The 20,754-nt window shown below is 31.7% G+C and overlaps 2 protein-coding genes across 4 annotated transcripts in view; both read right to left on the reverse strand.

Moving 5' to 3' along the window:
- The window catches only part of LOC126743632 (adhesion G protein-coupled receptor E4-like), a 747,227-nt gene that overhangs the window by 74,162 nt on the left and 652,311 nt on the right, over positions 1-20,754 (reverse strand). For all 3 annotated transcript variants that reach the window (XM_050450819.1, XM_050450821.1, XM_050450820.1), the window contains one exon: positions 9,433-9,619. In XM_050450819.1, the coding sequence (XP_050306776.1) occupies positions 9,433-9,619 (187 nt within the window). The remainder of the gene's footprint in view (positions 1-9,432; positions 9,620-20,754) is intronic.
- On the reverse strand, positions 4,055-5,187 carry LOC126743635 (uncharacterized). The gene is made up of 2 exons (XM_050450823.1): positions 5,086-5,187; positions 4,055-5,029 (listed from the first exon to the last, which is right to left on the reverse strand). Exons 1-2 carry the CDS (start codon positions 5,171-5,173, stop codon positions 4,776-4,778), a joined length of 342 nt encoding a protein of 113 aa, XP_050306780.1. The 5' UTR covers positions 5,174-5,187; the 3' UTR covers positions 4,055-4,775.

Raw genomic sequence — 20,754 nt, forward strand, 5'->3', positions numbered from 1 at the left:
CATACTAACCTAATTACAACTAAAAAAAGAATAAAGACTTTCCCAATTATAATTATCCAGAAAATAAGTCATTAAACCCTAAAAACAAAAAAAATATAGTGTAATAATTAACTATATCAATTGAAGAGTACAGGGAAAAAACATGCAAAGTCAGTATTTTATAAAAATTAAGATAATACGTTTATGTGTTTCCTTTCAAAGAATATTTTCATATAAGCAATTAATACTGGCAAGAAACGCACTGTGTCACTGGATATTTGCAGTTTTTAAATAACTATGCAGGGAAAGAACGTGCAATGTCATCGCGATACTAGATAAAAACGTGTTAAGTCAGGAAAAAAACGTGTTGGGTTGGGAAAATTATATTGTTTTTTTAAGCTCGTAGGTCAGTCTGCCGATTATTTTAACTGAGTGAACATGGCGAGTGACACTAGTGGTGACGAATTAGATAAAAAAAATATGTGGACTATCTAAAAAACGTAAAATAACTGATCGTATGTCTGATGTTTCAAAAAAAATACGCTTACAGAGTCATGAAGTAGGGCCAGACTGTCATTGTAAGCGATTTTAGTGCTTTGAAAAAGTTCTACCTAATGAACGGGCTAAAATTATTAAACATTTTAATGAGTTAGGTTCTTGGGACGAACAAAGTGCCTATCTGTGTGGCCTTATTCTTCTAAGTCCTGTTTTCCAACGAAGAAATCGTCGCCCAGAAGAAGAAAGTCACTTCCGGCAGGCTAGTTACTTTTATAAGGTAAGAGTGCTACGTAATGAAGGAACAGTCGACATTCCAGTATGCCTTAAAGCATTTTGTTCACTTCATGGAATTACACGAAGAAGAGTTCAGACTATTCACACTTCACTTCTAGTCAAAGGACTTGCTCCTAAGGACAACAGGGGGAAACAATCCTATAAACATCGTGCACTTAAAGAAGATATAAAAAACTGTGTTATTTCTCATATTCGTTCGTTTAAGGGTAGGTCTAGTCATTATAGCAATAAAAAATCAAAGAAAATTTACTTACCTGAAAATTTGAACATTCGCAAAATGCACTCAATGTATAAATTAAAACATCCAGATAAATCTGTGTCTTACGAAACTTACAGAACTGACTCCTGTTCCAAGTGCGATGAATTCAATGCTAGATTAAAGTCGCTAAATTTAAGGCTTACCCAAAACATCACTTTGGAAATAAAAGAGTTCCTAAATCGCAAAATAAGAAAGCTTACATTAGAGAAAGAACTTCATAAGAAAAAAACAGAAGCCTTTTATGCTAGGAAGAGACAAGCTCGACTTCAAAGTAGGAAATTAATAGAGATAGAAGCGGTGGCCATGGACTACCAAAAAAAACTTACCAGTCCCGAACATAACGACTAATGACGTCTATTATAAGCGTCAATTATCTTTTTATTCTTTTAACATCCATAGACTTTCGGATGCTGATTCAGTATTTTATACCTATTCAGAAGAAGTAGCTAAGAAGGGTTCTAATGAGGTATGTTCTTTTTTAGAAGATTATGTTACTCATCATCTTCCTAGTAGCGTTAAGATTTTAATAATTTTTTGCGACTCTTGTGGAGGACAAAATAAGAACTTTACAGTGTTTCGCTATTTGCACTACCTGGTCCACCAAAAAAAGAGGTTTCAAACTATCAAAGTTGTATTTCCGATTAGGGGCCACTCATTTATGGAGTGTGACAAAAATATGGGTATAATTAACTGCAAATCCAAGACCGAACTACCTTCAGACTGGGTTCGGGTTTTCAAGGAAGCTAGAGTTAAACCAACACCTTATAAAATAGAAGAAGTTAACGACAGCCTTATAAGAGACTGGAGTGCATTTTTGTCTCCTTTGTATGTAAAGAAGTGTCCGTTTTTGAGTCGACCAATAAGAGAGTTGGAAGTCACTGTAAATCATCCAAGAATGATTCTTCATCCTGAAACCTATAATGGATCTTGGACTACTTCCATCGTAACTAAACCAGTCTCCAAACTCATACGAGGCCCACCTTTATCTGAAAAGGAGTTTCACTATCCACCACGAGCTTATAATGGTAAGTTTGTTTTGTAATTCCTTTAAATAATAGTGTTTTTGTTAATAAAATATTTTTTTAGGTAAAATTCCTATTTCAAGAGAAAAATACAAAGATCTACAGCAACTGAAAAAATTTTGTGACGAGAGCACGTTTTCCTTTTACGACAATCTTCCTGTACTACCCGCAAAGAAAATCCCTAAAATGAACAGAGGAGAAAAGCCCGTTAAAACAACAAAAAATAAGCGCTAAATACCAATATAGTAAATACGGTAACATTTAAAACAAAGTGACTTTGCACGTTTTTTTCCTGTTTTTTTGTACTTTGGTTGGTTTTGTAATAAAATTTAAAAAACTAATTGATATTTTTTAATTTCATTACATAATTTAAAAAGCTAGTATACGGTATAATAATTGTTTCCAAAATCAAAATTTTAAAAAAATTAATAAAAAATTTATAGCGTTTTCAAATTTAAAATTTTATTTTCTCAAATTCAATTAATAGTAACTTTGCACGTATTTTCCCTGTGGTCTTCAATTACATTAATATAGGTACCATTTGTGCAATAGACATAGAGGAGGAGGGTGGCAAAAAACACGAGCTGAGGCTGGAAAACCGGGGTAACACGGCGCAAGAATGAATAGATTCCGAAATAAGCCATTTAAAATTTTATTTTTATGCCTACAAGATCAACAAGACCAGTGTTGATTTAAAAAGTAAGAACTCAAAAATAATATGGTTGCAATTAAATAAAAATAATTAAATTATATTTTTAACAAAAATTTGGTGGTGTGAATTTGTTAAAATGCCTATGTTAGTTGAGAATTAAGAAGAATTTCTTTAAGATATGCAATAAATTTCTTTGGTGAACTATTTTTAATGTTATCCGGTAACTTGTTCCATATATGAATGCCTACATACTGGAATGATTTTTTTAAAACCTGATGTTCGATGAAATGGAATTCTAATCAAGTTTGGATTTTTTACATTGTGTATATAATCATGGTGAAAAAATAAGTCTCTTAAATATGGCGGCTGACCTGATTTAATTATTTTGTAAATTAAATTATACATATGACACTTCCTTCTATTTCTCATATTTAATATAAAATGTGAATTTAGATAAGGAGTAATGTGATCCCTATACGATATATTAACCCATATTTTACCAGGGCATTAAAAAACAACAATTTTTCGAATAGCAATATTAATTATGTATTAAAATAGGCTAGAAAAGAAGATTATGACACAAAAAAAAAGTTACATTCAAAAACTTTTAAAAAAGGCCATGTTGCGTTTTCGCATCATTGGCTAAATATATGAACAAAAAAAACGTAATTTTACTTTTTATGGTAACGCTCAAAACAATCGGTATGGAGGGGCACGTTGCATTTTTTACATAAAAATACCGTTTGACTTCTACATATTTTGCATCTACGTCTGGAGTGGAGCGATTTAGTGATAATATGACCGATATTATCATATTTTTGCTCAAGAACTTCCCTAGGGGTAGTAATAGATGTACGAATGGAAGATTCAGTTTTTATCAGGCGAAGAGCAATGTACGATTTAAAGTCTAGTTGACTAATATTTTTGTCACTGACAATGTTTTAAACCTTCCAACAATTGACTAAAGTGCTATCTATCTATAGTGTTAATGAACAAAGGCCCCCACAACTTTTTTCCAGATATCCCTTTTCTATAATTGGCTATCCCGTTATCGTGGAGATCTACTCCCCCCATGAATTTGTTGTACATCTTGATAACATTAGGTTGCTGAATAGGATTGTCTTTTTTTGCTTTACGGTCATACCTTTTAGCTCTGTATAATGGTTCGTCATTGTAATGGTTACTTATTACTGTGACCACTGAATTATCGTTCCATCTAACTAATTTTGTTTAGAAACACTTTTGGTCCCTTCTAAAGGACAGCGGGGGGTTCTGTTTTCCCTTATAGTTCCGCTCGCAAAATAACCTTTATCGGTAAGATATGAAAATAATTAAAACGAAGAAAAAGAATTATCAAAAAATACCTGATGCTTTATTGGGTTATTCACTATAGACAATAAATCAACAACAACTTGCCCATACCCATACCTAATATAGATTTTTGTTTATTTGGATTTGCTCCTGCGTATGGAATGAACTGATATAAATAACCGTCTGACGAACAAATACACCATAATTTAAAATCAAATCTAACACGTTTACCCCTAATAAATATTTTGCAGGAGTGCCTGCCAAAGTAAGGAACCATTTGTTCGTCAATGGACAGACAGTGTGAAAATATACCAAACTGCAACATTTTCTGATTTATGAGATCAAAAAATGGCCTAAGCTTACAAAACTTGTCATTTTTAACTAATTGTGGTTATCTGAACAATGGAGGTTTTTTTTTATATTGTAAAATTTATTTCGACTCATACATTTTTTCACAATGTCTATCCCCTTGTCTTCATCAGTTGACCAATATAGTTGTGTTTGTGGTAGTTTATGATAACCTGTAAATATTAGCAGTCCTATAAACTTTGGTAATTCATATTTATCCAATTCAAAATCATGTCGATTATTGTCTTGCATATTTTTCCGAAAATGTTACAATAAGATTTAATACTTGAAAACAAAAGAACAAAAAGAAAATGCCTAAAGGTGACTTTCCGTGAAGTAAGTCTACCAATTTCTTAAGCGCAGGGCCTTCATTCGAAATAGGCTGGGAGATCATAGGAATTGAACCCTTTTTCTATTTTGGTTCCCTACTTTGAAATTGGCTAGTGTTAGACCTTTCCATTTTTCGTTTCTTTTCTGCCAAACTCTCATCATCAGACGAATCCCAGTCAAATTCATTGTCCTGTCTTATCTGTAATTCAAATGTGCCCGCTATGTCCACATCATTTTGGCTGTTTTTTTCGTTTACAGCAATTACATCGACTTCTATATTTTCTTCGTCAGTCAAGCTATTTGGTTCTGGAGGAATATAAACAGCATCAATTTCAACTAAAATAATTTCCGTCTACATAACAGGCCTAACAAAAATACTTAGTAGATCTTACCAACATCTCCGGAATGTTCTGCTTCCAATTCATCTACTACTTCATATAAAGCACTCTCCAGCTCTTTTTGCGTAAGAAATTTAGGCATGTTTTTCAAAAATACACATAACGTACACATACACTTAGCACCGATTAAAATGTAATATTACTAAAAATTTTCTTACACACACACACAAGCCTAAACCGCAATATCTCTAGCTGATATCGTTGGCAACTCATCGCTATCTCGACCAAAATACAGGTAACGTATTTTCCCAGCGATGCGTTTTCGCAACATTTACAACTTGGAGTCAAGTATTTTGGAATTTGTAAAATTTTTTGTCGTCAGTAAAAAAAGGTAAATACCCACATGTGTTAGCAGTACGATTCAGCTAAACAAATCTTGCCTGTATTATGCTTACCAATAATAAACAATAATATTCGAAAGTATGTTTAGACATTAAAATTTTGCTTGAATTGGAATAAAAATTTAAAAATCAAAACACTGGTTTATTTATCTTATTATTATCTATTTATAAAATCTTTTTAATTCAACCTTAGTAAATACTATAGTAACGTTAGATATTTCATTTTTTATTTTGTTTATATTATAAAAAAAATTAATATGACTGTTGCGTTTTCGCATCATTGGTAAAAAATGGGTTAAAAGAAAAACGCATACAACTATTTTGCAGTTTTTGCACCGTCGCCATACACAATGTCTGCATAATCCTCCAAAGACAGTACAAGCGAATTGCAAAGCAAATATTTGGTGTTTGATGGTAACTGATTTTTGTATTGATATAAGTTTTTTAAATGACCCTAAGCAATTTTAATTTTGTTCTTAATGTGGGAGGCAAAGCTGAGATTTGAATCGAATATAACCCCTAGATTACGTTTTTCCGGAACGGTTGGTATAACTATTCCATTAATGTTAATTTTAAAATTTTCCATGCAATCTAGAAGATGACTTTTATTTTATGAAAAAACATTGCACATGACTTTGAAGCATTTAATTTAAGGTTATGGTTTTCAGCAAACAAAGCAATCTAATTTAAGTCGGCGTTAATTTTATTCTGTGCCACCTGAACGTCTGATATTTTAAAAGAATTATAAATTTGGGAGTCGTCAGCAAATTGGTGCAGCTTAGAATTTTCGATGCACTGATTCATGTCTGCAACATATAAAGAGAAAAGTAAGGGGCCTAATATGGAACCCTGAGGCACCCCTTTTTTAAATGACAAAAACCTTGAAATTTAAATTCACCATCATTCACCGTTCGGACACAATGTAACCGACCTTTAAGAGCTAAAAAAATTTATGGCATTTGCCGAAAAACCATAATAGTGCAGTTTTGCCAAAAGCATTTGGTGATCTATGGTATCAAATGCTTAGATCTAAAAGAGTTAGGCAAGTTATTTCCTTTAAATCCTCTTTAAGCCTGATATCATTAACAATACTGATAAGACTTATTAGACTATTTCGTTATTATACGTGACGTTCTAAGATTTTTGAAATGACAGGCAGAATACTTATTGGTATAATGTCTTTATAATCTGTTGGACAAGGTATTTTTGGTAAGGGAATGAGTATCGCTTTTTTTCCAATCATCGGGGAATTGGTTTTCTAAGATGCAGGAATTTAAAATATTGACTAATGGCTTAAGACAAAAAGGAAGGCATAGTTTAAGATCTTTAATGGAAATTCCATCACCATCTATTGCATTTGACCCTATTTTATTTATAATATCGACAGTTTTATTTTCAGTTACAAGACTTATACTCAATTCCGTCTCAAAGTAACTAAATGTATTTGAATTATAAAAGTTAAGTTTTTCTAATGATGTTGAATTAGTAGAGCCCACGGTGTTCGAAAAAAAATTATTTAAGTCTTCGGGTAAAATGAGATTTTGAGGAATAGGGTCAATCTTTTTTTAGTAAGTTTTTTTGCTTTGTTCCAAAATTCTTTACCCTTTTCTATTAAAAACATTTGCTCGAAAAAAGTAATTTTTTCGCGAATAATTGCGTGTTTAGTATAATTCTTTAATTGCCTGTAATATGTCAAATACACGAGAGTTTTTGTCGAGTATATTTTTTGCGAGCTTTGTCTCTTAGTTTAATTAGATATTTAATATTACTCATTATCCACGGCGTAAATGGTCTATCCTTATATAGTCTTGTTTTAAACGGAGCGTATTTATTTATTAAATAGGAAATATTATTGGTAAGTAATGACACTTTTTGATTAATTTTGGTCAGAAATATAATAAATATTATGCCACTGTCGCTGCTGGGCCTCCTCCCCAAATGAAGTCATGTTAATACTATTGTAGTCCCTGGACCTAACAACTTTTTTACATAATTTAGATTTTGGTAAGTTTAAAATCGCTTGAACTAGATTATGATCAGATATGGACTCCGATAAACAGGTAGATTGAGAGCTAATATACTCGATGTTACAACTTGCTACAATGACGTCAATAAGAGTATTAGACCGATTGTTGATTCTAGTAGGGTTATGAATCAGTTGCCGAAGATCGAATACTTCCAAAAGATACTTAAAGTTTTGAGTTGCTGCAGTTGGTCTCAGTAAATCTATATTTAAGTCCCCCATAAAAATTATACTATTATAGCATGGAACAGATATAGTAAAAATTTCTTTAACAAGTTCAAGAAATGTAGGCATGCTAAAAGAGGGTGGCCTATATATATTTACTAATAAAATATTTCTTTTATTTGCAATATTCAGAATCTTTAACAGGGAATTCTCAACTAAAAGCGTAAAATTTGGTTTGATATTAACATTGAGATGGATATTTGAACAATAGGAAAGACTTTGTCGTCTGGCACAAAGTTAGGAGCTTAAAAAGTTCATGAAAAAAAGTTGCAAATCTATTTTGGATTACAAAATTCATTGGGAATTTCAGCTGTCTTATTAAATGATATATTTAATTTTTTAGCATGATCCCATAAATTTTTTCCTTTTTTTGAAAAAAGTTGGTTAAAATAAGTAGTTTTCTCCCGTGCAATAGCATGTTTTGTAAAATTTCTTAACTGTCTATATAATAACTGTCTAAGTTACCCAAGGTCTTGTTTTTTAAATATTTCTTGTGTGCCTTATCCCTTAAGCGTTAAGTGGAGCGTGTTTATTAAATCTAATATGTTTTTATTGAAAATATCTAATTGTGTATCAATATTGTTTGTGAAATAAATTCCGTTCCACTCTATTTGCTCGGCATCTCTGCGAAAATCCTCAAAACTAATGTTTTTAAATTTACGATATTTTAATTATTTTACTTTGTTTCGTATTTTGGAAAATTTAATATGGCATACTAAATTACGGTTGGTTAGGCTTCTTGATACAGGTGTAGAAACACCTTTTATCACATCAATAAGACTTGAGCTGTTTGTCAATAAATTATGTGTGTAGGTTCCGTTATTAATAATAATTTTAAAGTTAAAGATATTTAAACAAATTTAAGTTTTTTTGTATTATCATTTTCATTTCATTTAGTAAATTAATATTTATGTTAATTACCACGTAACAAAATCTCGCAAAGCGTCATTGCTTGCGCCAGTACATTTTCTAACGTATCAAAAAATGTGACAGTATTTCCAGAAGGTGGTCTATATGCAGTAAGGCTCAAAACCTGCTTACCACTCCTTTCAAACACTCATAATATGTTTAAAATCTGGAGAATTAACATTGTCGATTATTATGCGAAAAAAATGTAAAAATTTTTTTATATAAAATCCAACTCCCCCTGCAATGGCAACTCTATTTCCTCTTAGCCGGTATATTATAAAAATTTGAATCACAATTTGAAGACAACCAAGTTTCTGAAAGGCCCAGAATATCAAACGCATAGGAAAATACATAATTTTTAAATTCATTTAGTCCTGTATTTAAGGAACTTACGTTCAAATAAGCAGCAACAAAATAAAAATAAAGATACTCGTATTTTTATTCTAGCTACAGATATTAAATAAAAATTAAATCAATATGCGTGTTTTTGTTGCATGAATAATAAGAGAAATATATGATGAGGGCTTTTTTGGGAATAATTGCACAAGTGCATTAAAATTATTAAATGAAATATGTTTTTTTAGTCATTTTAAGAGTTTGTTTTCACATTTTTTTGAAAAACCTCGACTCCATGAGAGGAGAGCATTTTCGTAAAATATACAAACAAATAATCGCAATTTGTAAAAAAAACGGGTTAAATGAAAAAAATTCTGGGTATTTTGATGCACGAGTATTCTCTCATGATTATAGTTATAATATAGCCTGTCCAATATATATACGCTTACAAGTCCGCCTATAATGTTTTTAAAAATAAGGGCCAATATTATATTAAGTTTTTCTTACCTTCGTAAACAAAATAATCTGTAAAGTCCTCTTTCTTTTCATTTTGTCTCTCAACTTTTTATCTGGTTGGATACCGACAATGTACCGTGAAAATATTGCAGATCTTAGGAGGTAGTAGAAAGTGAATCCAGCCATTGTACTACTGGGTAATACTAAGCCATATATGAAGGCAGTTTCGTCCAAAAACCTGAAAAAAAGAGCTTAATCAAAAACATATTTAGGAGTTTTAATTTCTGTAAGCAACCAAATTTTGATTTTTGAATATTCAGCGAAAAGTTATATCAACTACCAACCTAATATCATAGTACGGCAGCAATAATTCATCATTGTCAGCTCCAGCTGATAAATGAGTCCATATGAAAACAATACGAATGCGACGCAAGTTTCTATTAAAAAATTTAAAACTACAACGTTAGTTACGGATTTGTAATACAATGATAAATTATTATTCCGTAATAATTCAGAAAAGTTTGGGCTATTATGAAAACAATTTTCACGCTTTGCGGTTATGCATTTTTGGCAGTTTTCATTCACTTCTCGCTTTAAAGTAATTAAAATTATTCTTTTTAGTTTTGCTATACAATTTATTTAACAAACGTATTTTAAAGGGGCGTTTATATCTTTTTAGTGAAAATTAAATTACCTAGTTAGAAGATTAGGTTGAATATAATATTTAAATTAATGGCTCTTAATTGTATGGTATGTCAAGGCATCAAAAAGGATTTTCGGCTGAACGTAAACTTTCAAAAGGAAATCAGATTTCAAAGTCGCTATTAATAAGGGCCTTTAAGGCGAAGGAGTATCTTAATGTATAGAATTGATGTTTGAACTTCTAGACTGTTAATTAAAGAAAATCTCTGACGTTAAAGATAAGGTTTCTGCAATAAGAGTTAAATTTGAAAAGAAATCAAGATAAGGTTCTTTAAGATACTATAAAAGGGAAATCGATTGATTGGTTAAATAAATACTTCCGACTTAGCTTAATTTTCATTGATAGCTACTAGCAAATATTCTCTATTGCATTGATTCTAATTTAGAAAAGGAGATATTCTTGACTATTTCAAGTCCACTGCAATCTTTCTTCTGTGCGTGGTCTTCCTCTAGAAAAACTGCTCCAGTATGACCATCATTCACACTACCTAGTACGCATAGTAGTTCATTATGATATTGTTACAAAGTTCCCTTACTACGGCCCTGTCTTACTGTCTACTGGCCGAATTATTCTAATCGATTTATATTCGTTTATAAACTATGTACTTAAAGAACATTCTGTTAAAATTCAATGAATTAGTAGAAGAATCTTATTGGATTGGGTTGGGTTGGTTGCGTTGGTAGGGACCGATTCGATGTACATATACAGGGTGTTCATTTGAAAACTTCCCACCACAGATTTATCGAAAACCACTGTTTAAAAATAAACGCCGAAATACGTCAAAAGGTTTGTCAAGGGGGACAACTTTCTAACCTAAAATTACTTTACCCTCTTTCACCCTCTGCCCCCCAGGGTCATCCCCTTAAAAATTTTAAATAGCAAGGGGTATCAAGTAATAGCTGGTTTAAAAGGTCTTTCGAAGTCTTTTATTTTGAAATTTAATTTTATTAAATCGGTCGATTCATTTTCGAGAAAATTAGAAAAATAATCTTTGTTTATCTTAATTTATTCAGATAGAAAACAAAAACATGAAAATATCAGTTTTTATTTCAATAAGTGTTCAAAATAATGCCCGTTAGGGTTTGCCAAATCTACAATTCGTTTATAATTTAAAATGGAAACTACCAACAAAAACAGCAATTCCGAAGATTAGACGTGAAAGAAACTAACTAACAACCTGAATTTTTTCCGCATTATTTTCATCAACACAGATATCCTGGGCGAACTGTATTTATTGTTATACCTACTTAGTTATTTATAGTTGCTAAGGAAAATAAAGAATTTATTTTGCCGTCAGTTACATTTGTGACAGTCTTGGAATAGTGAAAATTTATTTGTTGAATTGAAGATTTGACTTCCAAAATGGCAACTAGCCGAAAGCCAACCTGCCCTCACGTTTAACGCGAGACATCCGAGGAAGATAACTTCGCATAGGTATGTTTTAGACCTTGTTACTAAGTTTACTGAAACTGGATCTATTGCAAATAAAAAACGTGATCATCGGCGAATTTTGGATGAAGCTGCTTAAGTTAAAGTTTTGGGTCATTTTGGAATAAATCCTAATACTTCATTACGCAAAATTGTTGCTGCCACTGATATTTCATTAGGCTCTGTTTACACAGTTACCAAACTTCATAAATTTCATCCATTTAAAATGAAAATATTGCAAGAGTTAACCGAAGACGATTTCGATAGGCGAGTTAAGTTTTGTGAAAAAAAGACTGAAGCGATTAATGATAATACTATTTATGTAAAGAGTATTTGCTTCAGCGATGAATGCACATTTTATCTAAATGGATTTGTTAATAAGCATAACTGCAGATATTGGAGCAATGAAAATCCCCATGCATTTGTAGAAGGGCATACCCAGTACCGTCAAGAAATTAATATATGGCCAGGCATTTTAGCAAATGCCTATAATAAAGTGATTGGGCCATTATTTATTAACGGAAATTTAAATGGAGACATTTATTTGGATATGTTGGAAAATACCATCAATCCGCTTATCACTAAATCCATTGAAAACTAAATCGATGATGATGGAAACCCTATACTTCATGAGGCTGAAATATATTTCCAGCAAGACGGCGCTCCTCCTCACTATGTTCTTCCTGTTCGGCAATGGCTAGACAACGAGTTTCCAGATAAATGGATAAGACGAAGGGGGCCTATAGAATAGCCTGCTAGATCTCCTGATATAACGCCATTAGACTTTTTTCTATGGGGTTATTTGAAATCTATTGCGTTTACTCCCCAACCTGAAAGTTTGGATGAACTTCGTCAACGCATCATTGACAGCTGCCCTGATATCCCACAACATGTTTTTGTCCGTCAGGAATTTGAACATCGCCTATATCATTGTTTGGCCAAAAACGGGCAACATTTTGAACACTTATTGAAATAAAAACTGACAATTTCATGTTTTGTAGCGTTTTATTTTTCTATTTCTTATGACACTAACGCTCCATTGATATTTCATTAATTTTAATAATTATATTAATAATTTCAGTCAACTTCTTTTATCAATATTTCTTTAAATTCACACTGTCAATGACACATTACTACTGTAACGGATCACTCTCCTGGTTTAATTATTCATGCTTTCTGTTGACGGTCCGTCAACAGAAAGTCTTCAGAAACTCTTCAACAGAAACTCTTCTGGTTGGTCTTGATTGATGTTTTCTCTGATTGGATTGACATTGACCGCTCAGGCGAGAGGTGGGGTCGTAACTTATTTAGTCGGTACTGCATCCATTTTTCGAGGACTTGTTCCCGTGTCGCAGGTAGAAGCGCACGTAAAAGGCCAGTTTTTATTTCCGGAATTTGTGAAGCAGGAAGTGGCCAATATGGTTTATAATTTATAGTCCTTAATCTTGTTCCTTTAGGGAACTGTTTATTTCATAATTCTGGTGCAGGATGCCCGAGATTTTGATGGATAGATAATAAAACTTAGCAAGGTGAGTGTGTCACATTTTGAACGCCCTTCATTTTTATCGACAGTGAATACAATGGCAATCGTTGTTTTAGGGTTTTACTTTTTCGTTTTCCTCTTTATTCTTCTTCAATTGTTGATGGCTGCAGGATTTTGATTTCCCCGGGAAATTGCTGTAAGCTGTGGAGCTGGAGCCAGAGTTAGAGCTAGTATTAGAGATTCCCAGTCCAGATAGCTAAGCTACAAATGGCATACATTCACAGCCTCGATTTTGAAGGCTAGCCGTTCATTTCTTGGAGGAATATACAGGCCAATTTATTCCATTTATTTAAATATTATTAGCCATAGAGTTGTCTCACTTATTTAAATTTTTATTAATATGCTTTTGATTGCAATTTATTGCTGCAAATGTTTAATGAATATCATAATTTAATACGTCAGTTTCTTATCTATAATTTTATGTTCATTATTTTTTGTTCAGTATTTTTCAGTACCTTTTTTGGTGGTTAAGTAGATATAACTCGGTTAAGGCTGATGTGCCTTAGGTAAAAAGGTTCATGAACTTTCCCCTGCGTAATACAAATATTTACTAAAAATTTTAATAATTGCAATTTATTTTTGAAGTGCTGAAATCTACCTAGTAGCTTAATCATAATTTAAATGTTACTTTTGACAAACTTATTTTATTTAATCATATCAACATTATTCATATCTTAATTCATAACAAATTATTAACATTTAACAGATTAGAAAATGAGGTGTATACATATCTTTGAGGTAAATATAATTTGGTTGTATTGTTAAGATATTTTTTTTTGCCTCTTTAAATCCACTTTATCCAGGGTCATTTAATTGTTAATTGAAACCTATATACCAAGTGTTTTTCTTAGTTTTCTTTCATTTAAAAAAAAAAACTAAGTGGCGCCCTCTTATTTAATAGTTATAATCAAGTTTAGATTTTTTAATAGTCAGTCATAAGTGAACCTTCGAACAATCCCAAGCCTCCAATAATTCTGAGCTACCGTCTGCAAACTCTTGGCAAAATAGTAACACTGTAAAGTTAACGCTACAGAAAATGACGCCCATAAACGTGGGACCCAGATTGGCTATTTTTATTGATCTATTTTAATAATCTTTAAATTTTTTCAAAATATTGATAATACCTTGGATGAGTGGAGTTTAAGAGTGCTTTGAATCTCAAGTAATGCTTATTGTTTTTGACTAAAGCAAATATCAAATTTGGTTATAATTTATTGGCCATAAATTTATTAGTAATTATTGGTATACAGAGTGTATACAATTTGAAGGAAAACCCTTGCTAGGAAAGTGTTTATATATGATATTTTTGATATTTATTGTTTTTCGAGGTATCCTTGGTAAGGACTATGATTTGACAATTTGCGACAATACAGTGTGTTTAGTATATGCTGGGTGTATAAAAAGTATGTACTTACTTGCATAGTGTTCAGGAACATTAAGAGGATTTTAATAGTTTTTTAGGGGCATGATATCTTTAATGTTCGAATTGTAATGGATTACAATTAGAAAAGTAAAATATTTATTATTAATATCTTTAAATTAAACTTTGAAAAGTTTATACTTGTAAACATTTCACTTCCTTTATTATTCTGGATTCCGGAAGTATTGCTGAGTAAATTTAAAATTTTTTGGATAGTTGTGGAAATTCACATTTTAATTATACATGGTGTCACCACTTCATTTAGGTTTCTATATGGCAAATGTATTTGGAATTTGAAATGCTATTCTGACTTATAGTTTTTGGAAGAAACATAATTTATGAGTAACATATGCATGTGTTATACAAGGTGATACAGATTAATAAATTGTTTTAAAACTATTATTCTTCAATTTTGATATACCCAAAACTAATGAGTGCTATTACATACGGTAACATTTAATACTGCAATTTTTCAAATCTAGAACCAACCCAGACTATTTACATTTGTGTTTAATTTGAACAATTAAGCAACTCCATATATAGAAAAAACATTAGTTTTGGCTCATTAAGAGTTTAAATTTTTCTGTACAAAATGTTTTTAAAGTCATTCCTTAAACAAAAGTTTATGCATCATTGTGCCACCGACATTGTTTTAATTCTACAATTTTTGAGAGATATATTGTGGTCTCTTATTGTTTTGTCATATAAAATCAACCTGGATCAATTTCATTTTATGCCATCAAGTTTCTTAGGTGAGGTCATTTCAGACATTTAAATTTTTTTTGGGATTTAAATTTTGAATTTATTCTTGAATTCTTTGGAACAATTTTTTTTTGACACCATGGATTTATATAATTTCCAACCTAATCATTTGTTAGAACATGAACTAGATTATGAATTGAAAATTCGTTTAGTTGCTACTGTTCGGAACGTTGCTGACAAAAGAAGGATTTTATTGAGAATTCTGAAAAAGGAACAAACTTCTCCGGGATCTAGCATAACTTTACAGGAAGTTAAATTAGATTATAGATTCCATTGCAAGTGTCATTGAAGAATTTGAGGGTGTAGCTTCTGATCAACTGTTGCTCGAATGAAATCTCATTTGTCTCATGTAGCTGGTAGGGCTAAAAGAATTTCTATTTTTGAAGAAAAAGCTGAAGAAATTCAAGCTTATAGTCAGGAAATTATATAATTTTTCCCAAGGCTGATTCAGAACCAGTAACTCATTCCTCTGCTCCAGTTGTAAATGTAGCTGCTCCAATAGTCCATTGTGCTACTCCAAATGTTCCTATTAGTGAATGGCAAGTTAAGTTTAATGGAGATTTTCATAAACTTTTTAATTTTTTTGGAAACCTTAACTGAATTGGCTCAGGCTCGAGATGTATCTGAGGATATTTTATTTCAGTCTGCAGCAGAATTTTTTATTGGTGATGCATTTGTGTGGTATAGGAGTGTCAAGTCAACTGTTGGTGATTGGTGTTCCCTAGTAAATAAATTAAAAAGTGAATTTTTACATGATGATATAGATGATGAAATTTGGGATCAAATTAAGAAAAGAAAGCAAAAGAAGGGAGAAAATACTGTAGTTTTTATTGCTCATTTGGAGGTTCTTTTTGCTAGGCTTTCTCGTGTGCCAGCAGAATGTACTAACATTAAGTTTGTTAAAAATAATTTGTTGCCTGACTTCATTGATAGATTGGCTTTAATAGAAATTAATTCTATTTCTCAACTTTCTGAGCTTTGTAGGAAACTTGAAGAATCTGATTATTTAAAGAATAAAAATAAAATTTAAATGTGGAAAACCAAATGTCAAAGTAAAAGATTGTAAAAAATGTAAATTAAACACATCTTTTAAAAACTTAAATTTTAAACCTAACTATTTTAACAAATTGAGCTGGGAACATTGGCTTGCTAAAGTTTCTGATTTCATGAAAACTACTATTATAAAAAATAAAGGTAACCCTAAAGAACAAATTTCACCACTATTCATCAATAAACCTTTAGATAATAGACCATATATACGTGTCAAGTTGTTTGATGTGCCCATTACATTGCGAGATTGTGAATGCTTTAGTTGTACCTTCTCTGTCCCAAGAATTTATTTTTGGTTGTGATTTTGCCCAACAGTTTGGAATTTTAGTAGACTTTCATGATAGCTTGTGGCATATTAGACGTGATTTTTGAGTCTCATATTAATCTCTTATGTGAAATTAAGCAAAAATTACAAGAGACTGGACTTAAAAAAGACGAATAAAAAGGACTCTTTAAAATTCCTAGGTTATATCGTGGGTTCGAATTCTCTTAGGACTGATACAGATAAGGTCTCCGCTATGGTCAATTATCCTCGTCCAAAGACGACTACGGAAATTAAGCGTTTTGTAGGACTTTGCTCCTGGTATCTCCGTTTTATCAAAGATTTTTCTACTTTGATGTCTCCTATTATTGATCTACTTAAAGGACGGAAAAAGGGTCAATCAATTATATGGAATGATGACGCAGAGGTTTCATTTATCAAAATAAAGCAGTTGTTAGTTTCATCACCAATCCTTTCACAACCAGATTTTTCAAAAAGATTTGTTATTCAGAGTGATGCCAGTGATACAGGCTTAGGGTGAGTATTGACTCAGATGATAGATGGGGAAGAAAAGGTTATTGCTTATGCAAGCAGGTCTCTCACTAAAACTGAGAGAAATTATTAACGCGAGAGTGCTTGGCTGTCCTTTTTAATATTGAAAAGTTTCGTCCGTATATTGAAGGAGTCGAATTTTACCCCTTCATTTTTAGTTTATGAGAGGCATATTCCTTTATCAGGAAATTATTATAAGAATGTTAATTTGGATATTCAGATTGATCAGGAAATTTGCCCAGGAGATAGGAATACTTATGCTGAGAACCTGAAAGGTTTGAAAGAGATATTTACAGAGGTAAAAAATAAACTTCATACTGCCTATGAAAGAAATTCTAAAGCTTACAACCTGCGTAAGAGAGATGTCTCATTTAATGTAGGTGATCATGTTTGGCGTAAGAATAAAGTTTTATCTAGCGCTGTTGATAAGTTTACTTCTAAACTAGTTCCCAAGTATGTACACAGTATTGTCCACAAAAAGTTGTCAAATCTGGTTTATATTTTGTCTCATGAAGATGGTTCTAATGCCGGTAAATGGCATATTAAAGACTTACAGCCTTTTAATAATGGTCTTGATGATGATTCCGATTCTTTGAAATAGTTGTATTTGGAAATTATGTATATATTGTTATCTTAACTTAGATTCCTGCTTCTAGTATTGACATCATTCTGGAATTTCTACCATTTGTTATTTTTTTGATGTTATAATCTGGTCATTTGGGGCATATTTTATTTTTTGGGTACAACCTGTTAGTGGTTATGTACAGTATGTCATAAACTTGACATTTTAATTTTTATAGCCGAGGGCTATGTTTTGATGGTTGTCATACTCCGTAAATGAGTATACACTTTATGTCAGTTTTGACTATTTTTTCTTGGCCATATTTTGTGGGTTGTTATAACCTAGTGGTGGTTATAAACCCATTGTCAATTTTGACTGTTTGAGGTTATATTTTTAGCCTATTTTTTCTTGTCGGGGTCAGTGAACCTGACAGAGGATGAACATTACTGTTCAGTCTGTTTATTATTGGATTTTGTCCAAATTTTTTTTTATCACAGAATGCTGTGGTGAAAAACCCATAGTAGATTTGTTTTTTTGTTGGTGTGGTCTCGACCATGGTCGGATTATTAGAGGACTATACGAAGGTATCCTTCCTCACCTCAAATTAATTTGGATATTTATGTGGGTGAGTCAATTGAAAAACAAATTCTATCGAAGCTTTAGATTATGGCTGTATATGCTGTAAGATATATTCTAGTGCCGTTCAGAAATGGATTTGGGGGCACACAGAATTTTGTAGTGGGTATTTAATGTGGCAATCAATATTGCTGTTATGAATTTTGCCCATGTGTTTATTATCTGGTGCTTGAGTTATCTCAGCCAGTTTTCTTTCTAGTTGCTGGAATCCGCCATCTAAAAAGGGTAGTTTTTTTTTTGCTACACACAACACCATCTCTTGGTGAGAAGTTGATTGCAACTTCCATGAGTGTTCCCCTAGGTTGGAGTTCTAAAGTAACTGATTTTTATGGTAGACTTAAATGTCGTGAGTGTACATAATTTTAGCTTAAGTTTTAATTTAAGTTTACTTTAACTTAGTTTTATAGTACTTCTGTATTCTCAAGATCACTATTGTCTTACCAACTTGTGTCCTTCCTCGATATTAAGAGTTTCCTAATTTATGTCCATACCGATTGTGTCTTCCTTTAGGAACGGGTGATACACGTAGTTATCCTGAACTGAGTAAATATGAGAAGATTCCATTTTTAGAAATAATTTGTATATTTAAATTGTGGAACAGATAATTAACAGAATTGTTTGTTATTAAGTAAGGGATAATAATTATCCGGGAATTTTTCTTTGGTATTATTAAATATTGGTAACTAGTATAGGTTAAACTTTTTTGTTAAAAGACTTTTGATGTTAAAAAAAAATCAACTATTTCATAGCTAATTTTTTTTCTTCAAGGAAGGGGGTAAATGTAGCGTTTTATTTTTCTATTTCTTATGTTCACTAACGCTCCATTGATATTTCATTAATTTTAATAATTATATTAATAATTTCAATCAACTTCTTTTATCAATATTTCTTTAAATTCACACTGTCAATGACACATTACTACTGTAACGCATCACTCTCCTGGTTTAATTATTCATGCTTTCTGTTGACGGTCCGTCACTCTTCTGGTTGGTCTTGATTGATGTTTTCTCTGATTGGATTGACATTGACCGCTCAGGCGAGAGGTGGGGTCGTAACTTATTTAGTCGGTACTGCATCCATTTTTCGAGGACTTGTTCCCGTGTCGCAGGTAGAAGGAAGCGCACGTAAAAGGCCAGTTTTTATTTCCGGAATTTGTGAAGCAGGAAGTGGCCAATATGGTTTATAATTTATAGTCCTTAATCTTGTTCCTTTAGGGAACTGTTTATTTCATAATTCTGGTGCAGGATGCCCGAGATTTTGATGGATAGATAATGAAACTTAGCAAGGTGAGTGTGTCACATTTTGAACGCCCTTCATTTTTATCGACAGTGAATACAATGGCAATCGTTGTTTTAGGGTTTTACTTTTCCGTTTTCCTCTTTATTCTTCTTCAATTGTTGATGGCTGCAGGATTTTGATTTCCCCGGGAAATTGCTGTAAGCTGTGGAGCTGGAGCCAGAGCTAGTATTAGAGATTCCCAGTCCAGATAGCTAAGCTACAAATGGCATACATTCACAGCCTCGATTTTGAAGGCTAGCCGTTCATTTCTTGGAGGAATATACAGGCCAGTTTATTCCATTTATTTAAATATTATTAGCCAAAGAGTTGTCTCACTTATTTAAATTTTTATTAATATGCTTTTGATTGCAATTTATTGCTGCAAATGTTTAATCAATATCATAATATAATACGTCAGTTTCTTATCTATAATTTTATGTTCATTATTTATTTTTCAGTACCTTTTTTGGTGGTTAAGTAGATATAACTCGGTTAAGGCCGATGTGCCTTAGGTAAAAAGGTTCATGAACTTTCCTCTGCGTAATACAAATAGTTACTAAAAATTTTAATAATTGCAATTTATTTTTGAAGTGCTGAAATCTACCTAGTAGCTTAATCATAATTTAAATGTTACTTTTGACAAACTTATTTTATTTAATCATATCAACATTATTCATATTTTAATTCATAATAAATTATTAACATTTAACAGATTAGAAAATGAGGTGTATACATATCTTTGAGGTAAATATAATTTGGTTGTATTGTTAAGATATTTTTTTTTTGCCTTTTTTAAATTCACTTTATCCAGGGTCATTTAATTGTTAATTGAAACCTATATACCAAGTGTTTTTCTTAGTTTTCTTTCATTTATAAAAAAAAAAACTAAGTGGCGCCCTCTTATTTAATAGTTATAATCAAGTTTAGATTTTTTAATAGTCAGTCATAAGTGAACCTTCGAACAATCCCAAGCCTCCAATAATTCTGAGCTACCGTCTGCAAACTCTTGGCAAAATAGTAACACTGTAAAGTTAACGCTACAGTTTTTGTTTTCTATCTGAACAAATTAAGATAAATAAAGATTTTTCTAATTTTCTTGAAAATGAATCAACCGATTTAAAAAAATCAAACGTCAAAATAAAAGACTTCGAAAGACCTTTTAAACAAGCTATTACTC

Source organism: Anthonomus grandis, chromosome 13, assembly GCF_022605725.1.
Source record: "Anthonomus grandis grandis chromosome 13, icAntGran1.3, whole genome shotgun sequence".
In the NCBI taxonomy this organism is placed as follows: Eukaryota; Metazoa; Arthropoda; class Insecta; order Coleoptera; family Curculionidae; genus Anthonomus; species Anthonomus grandis.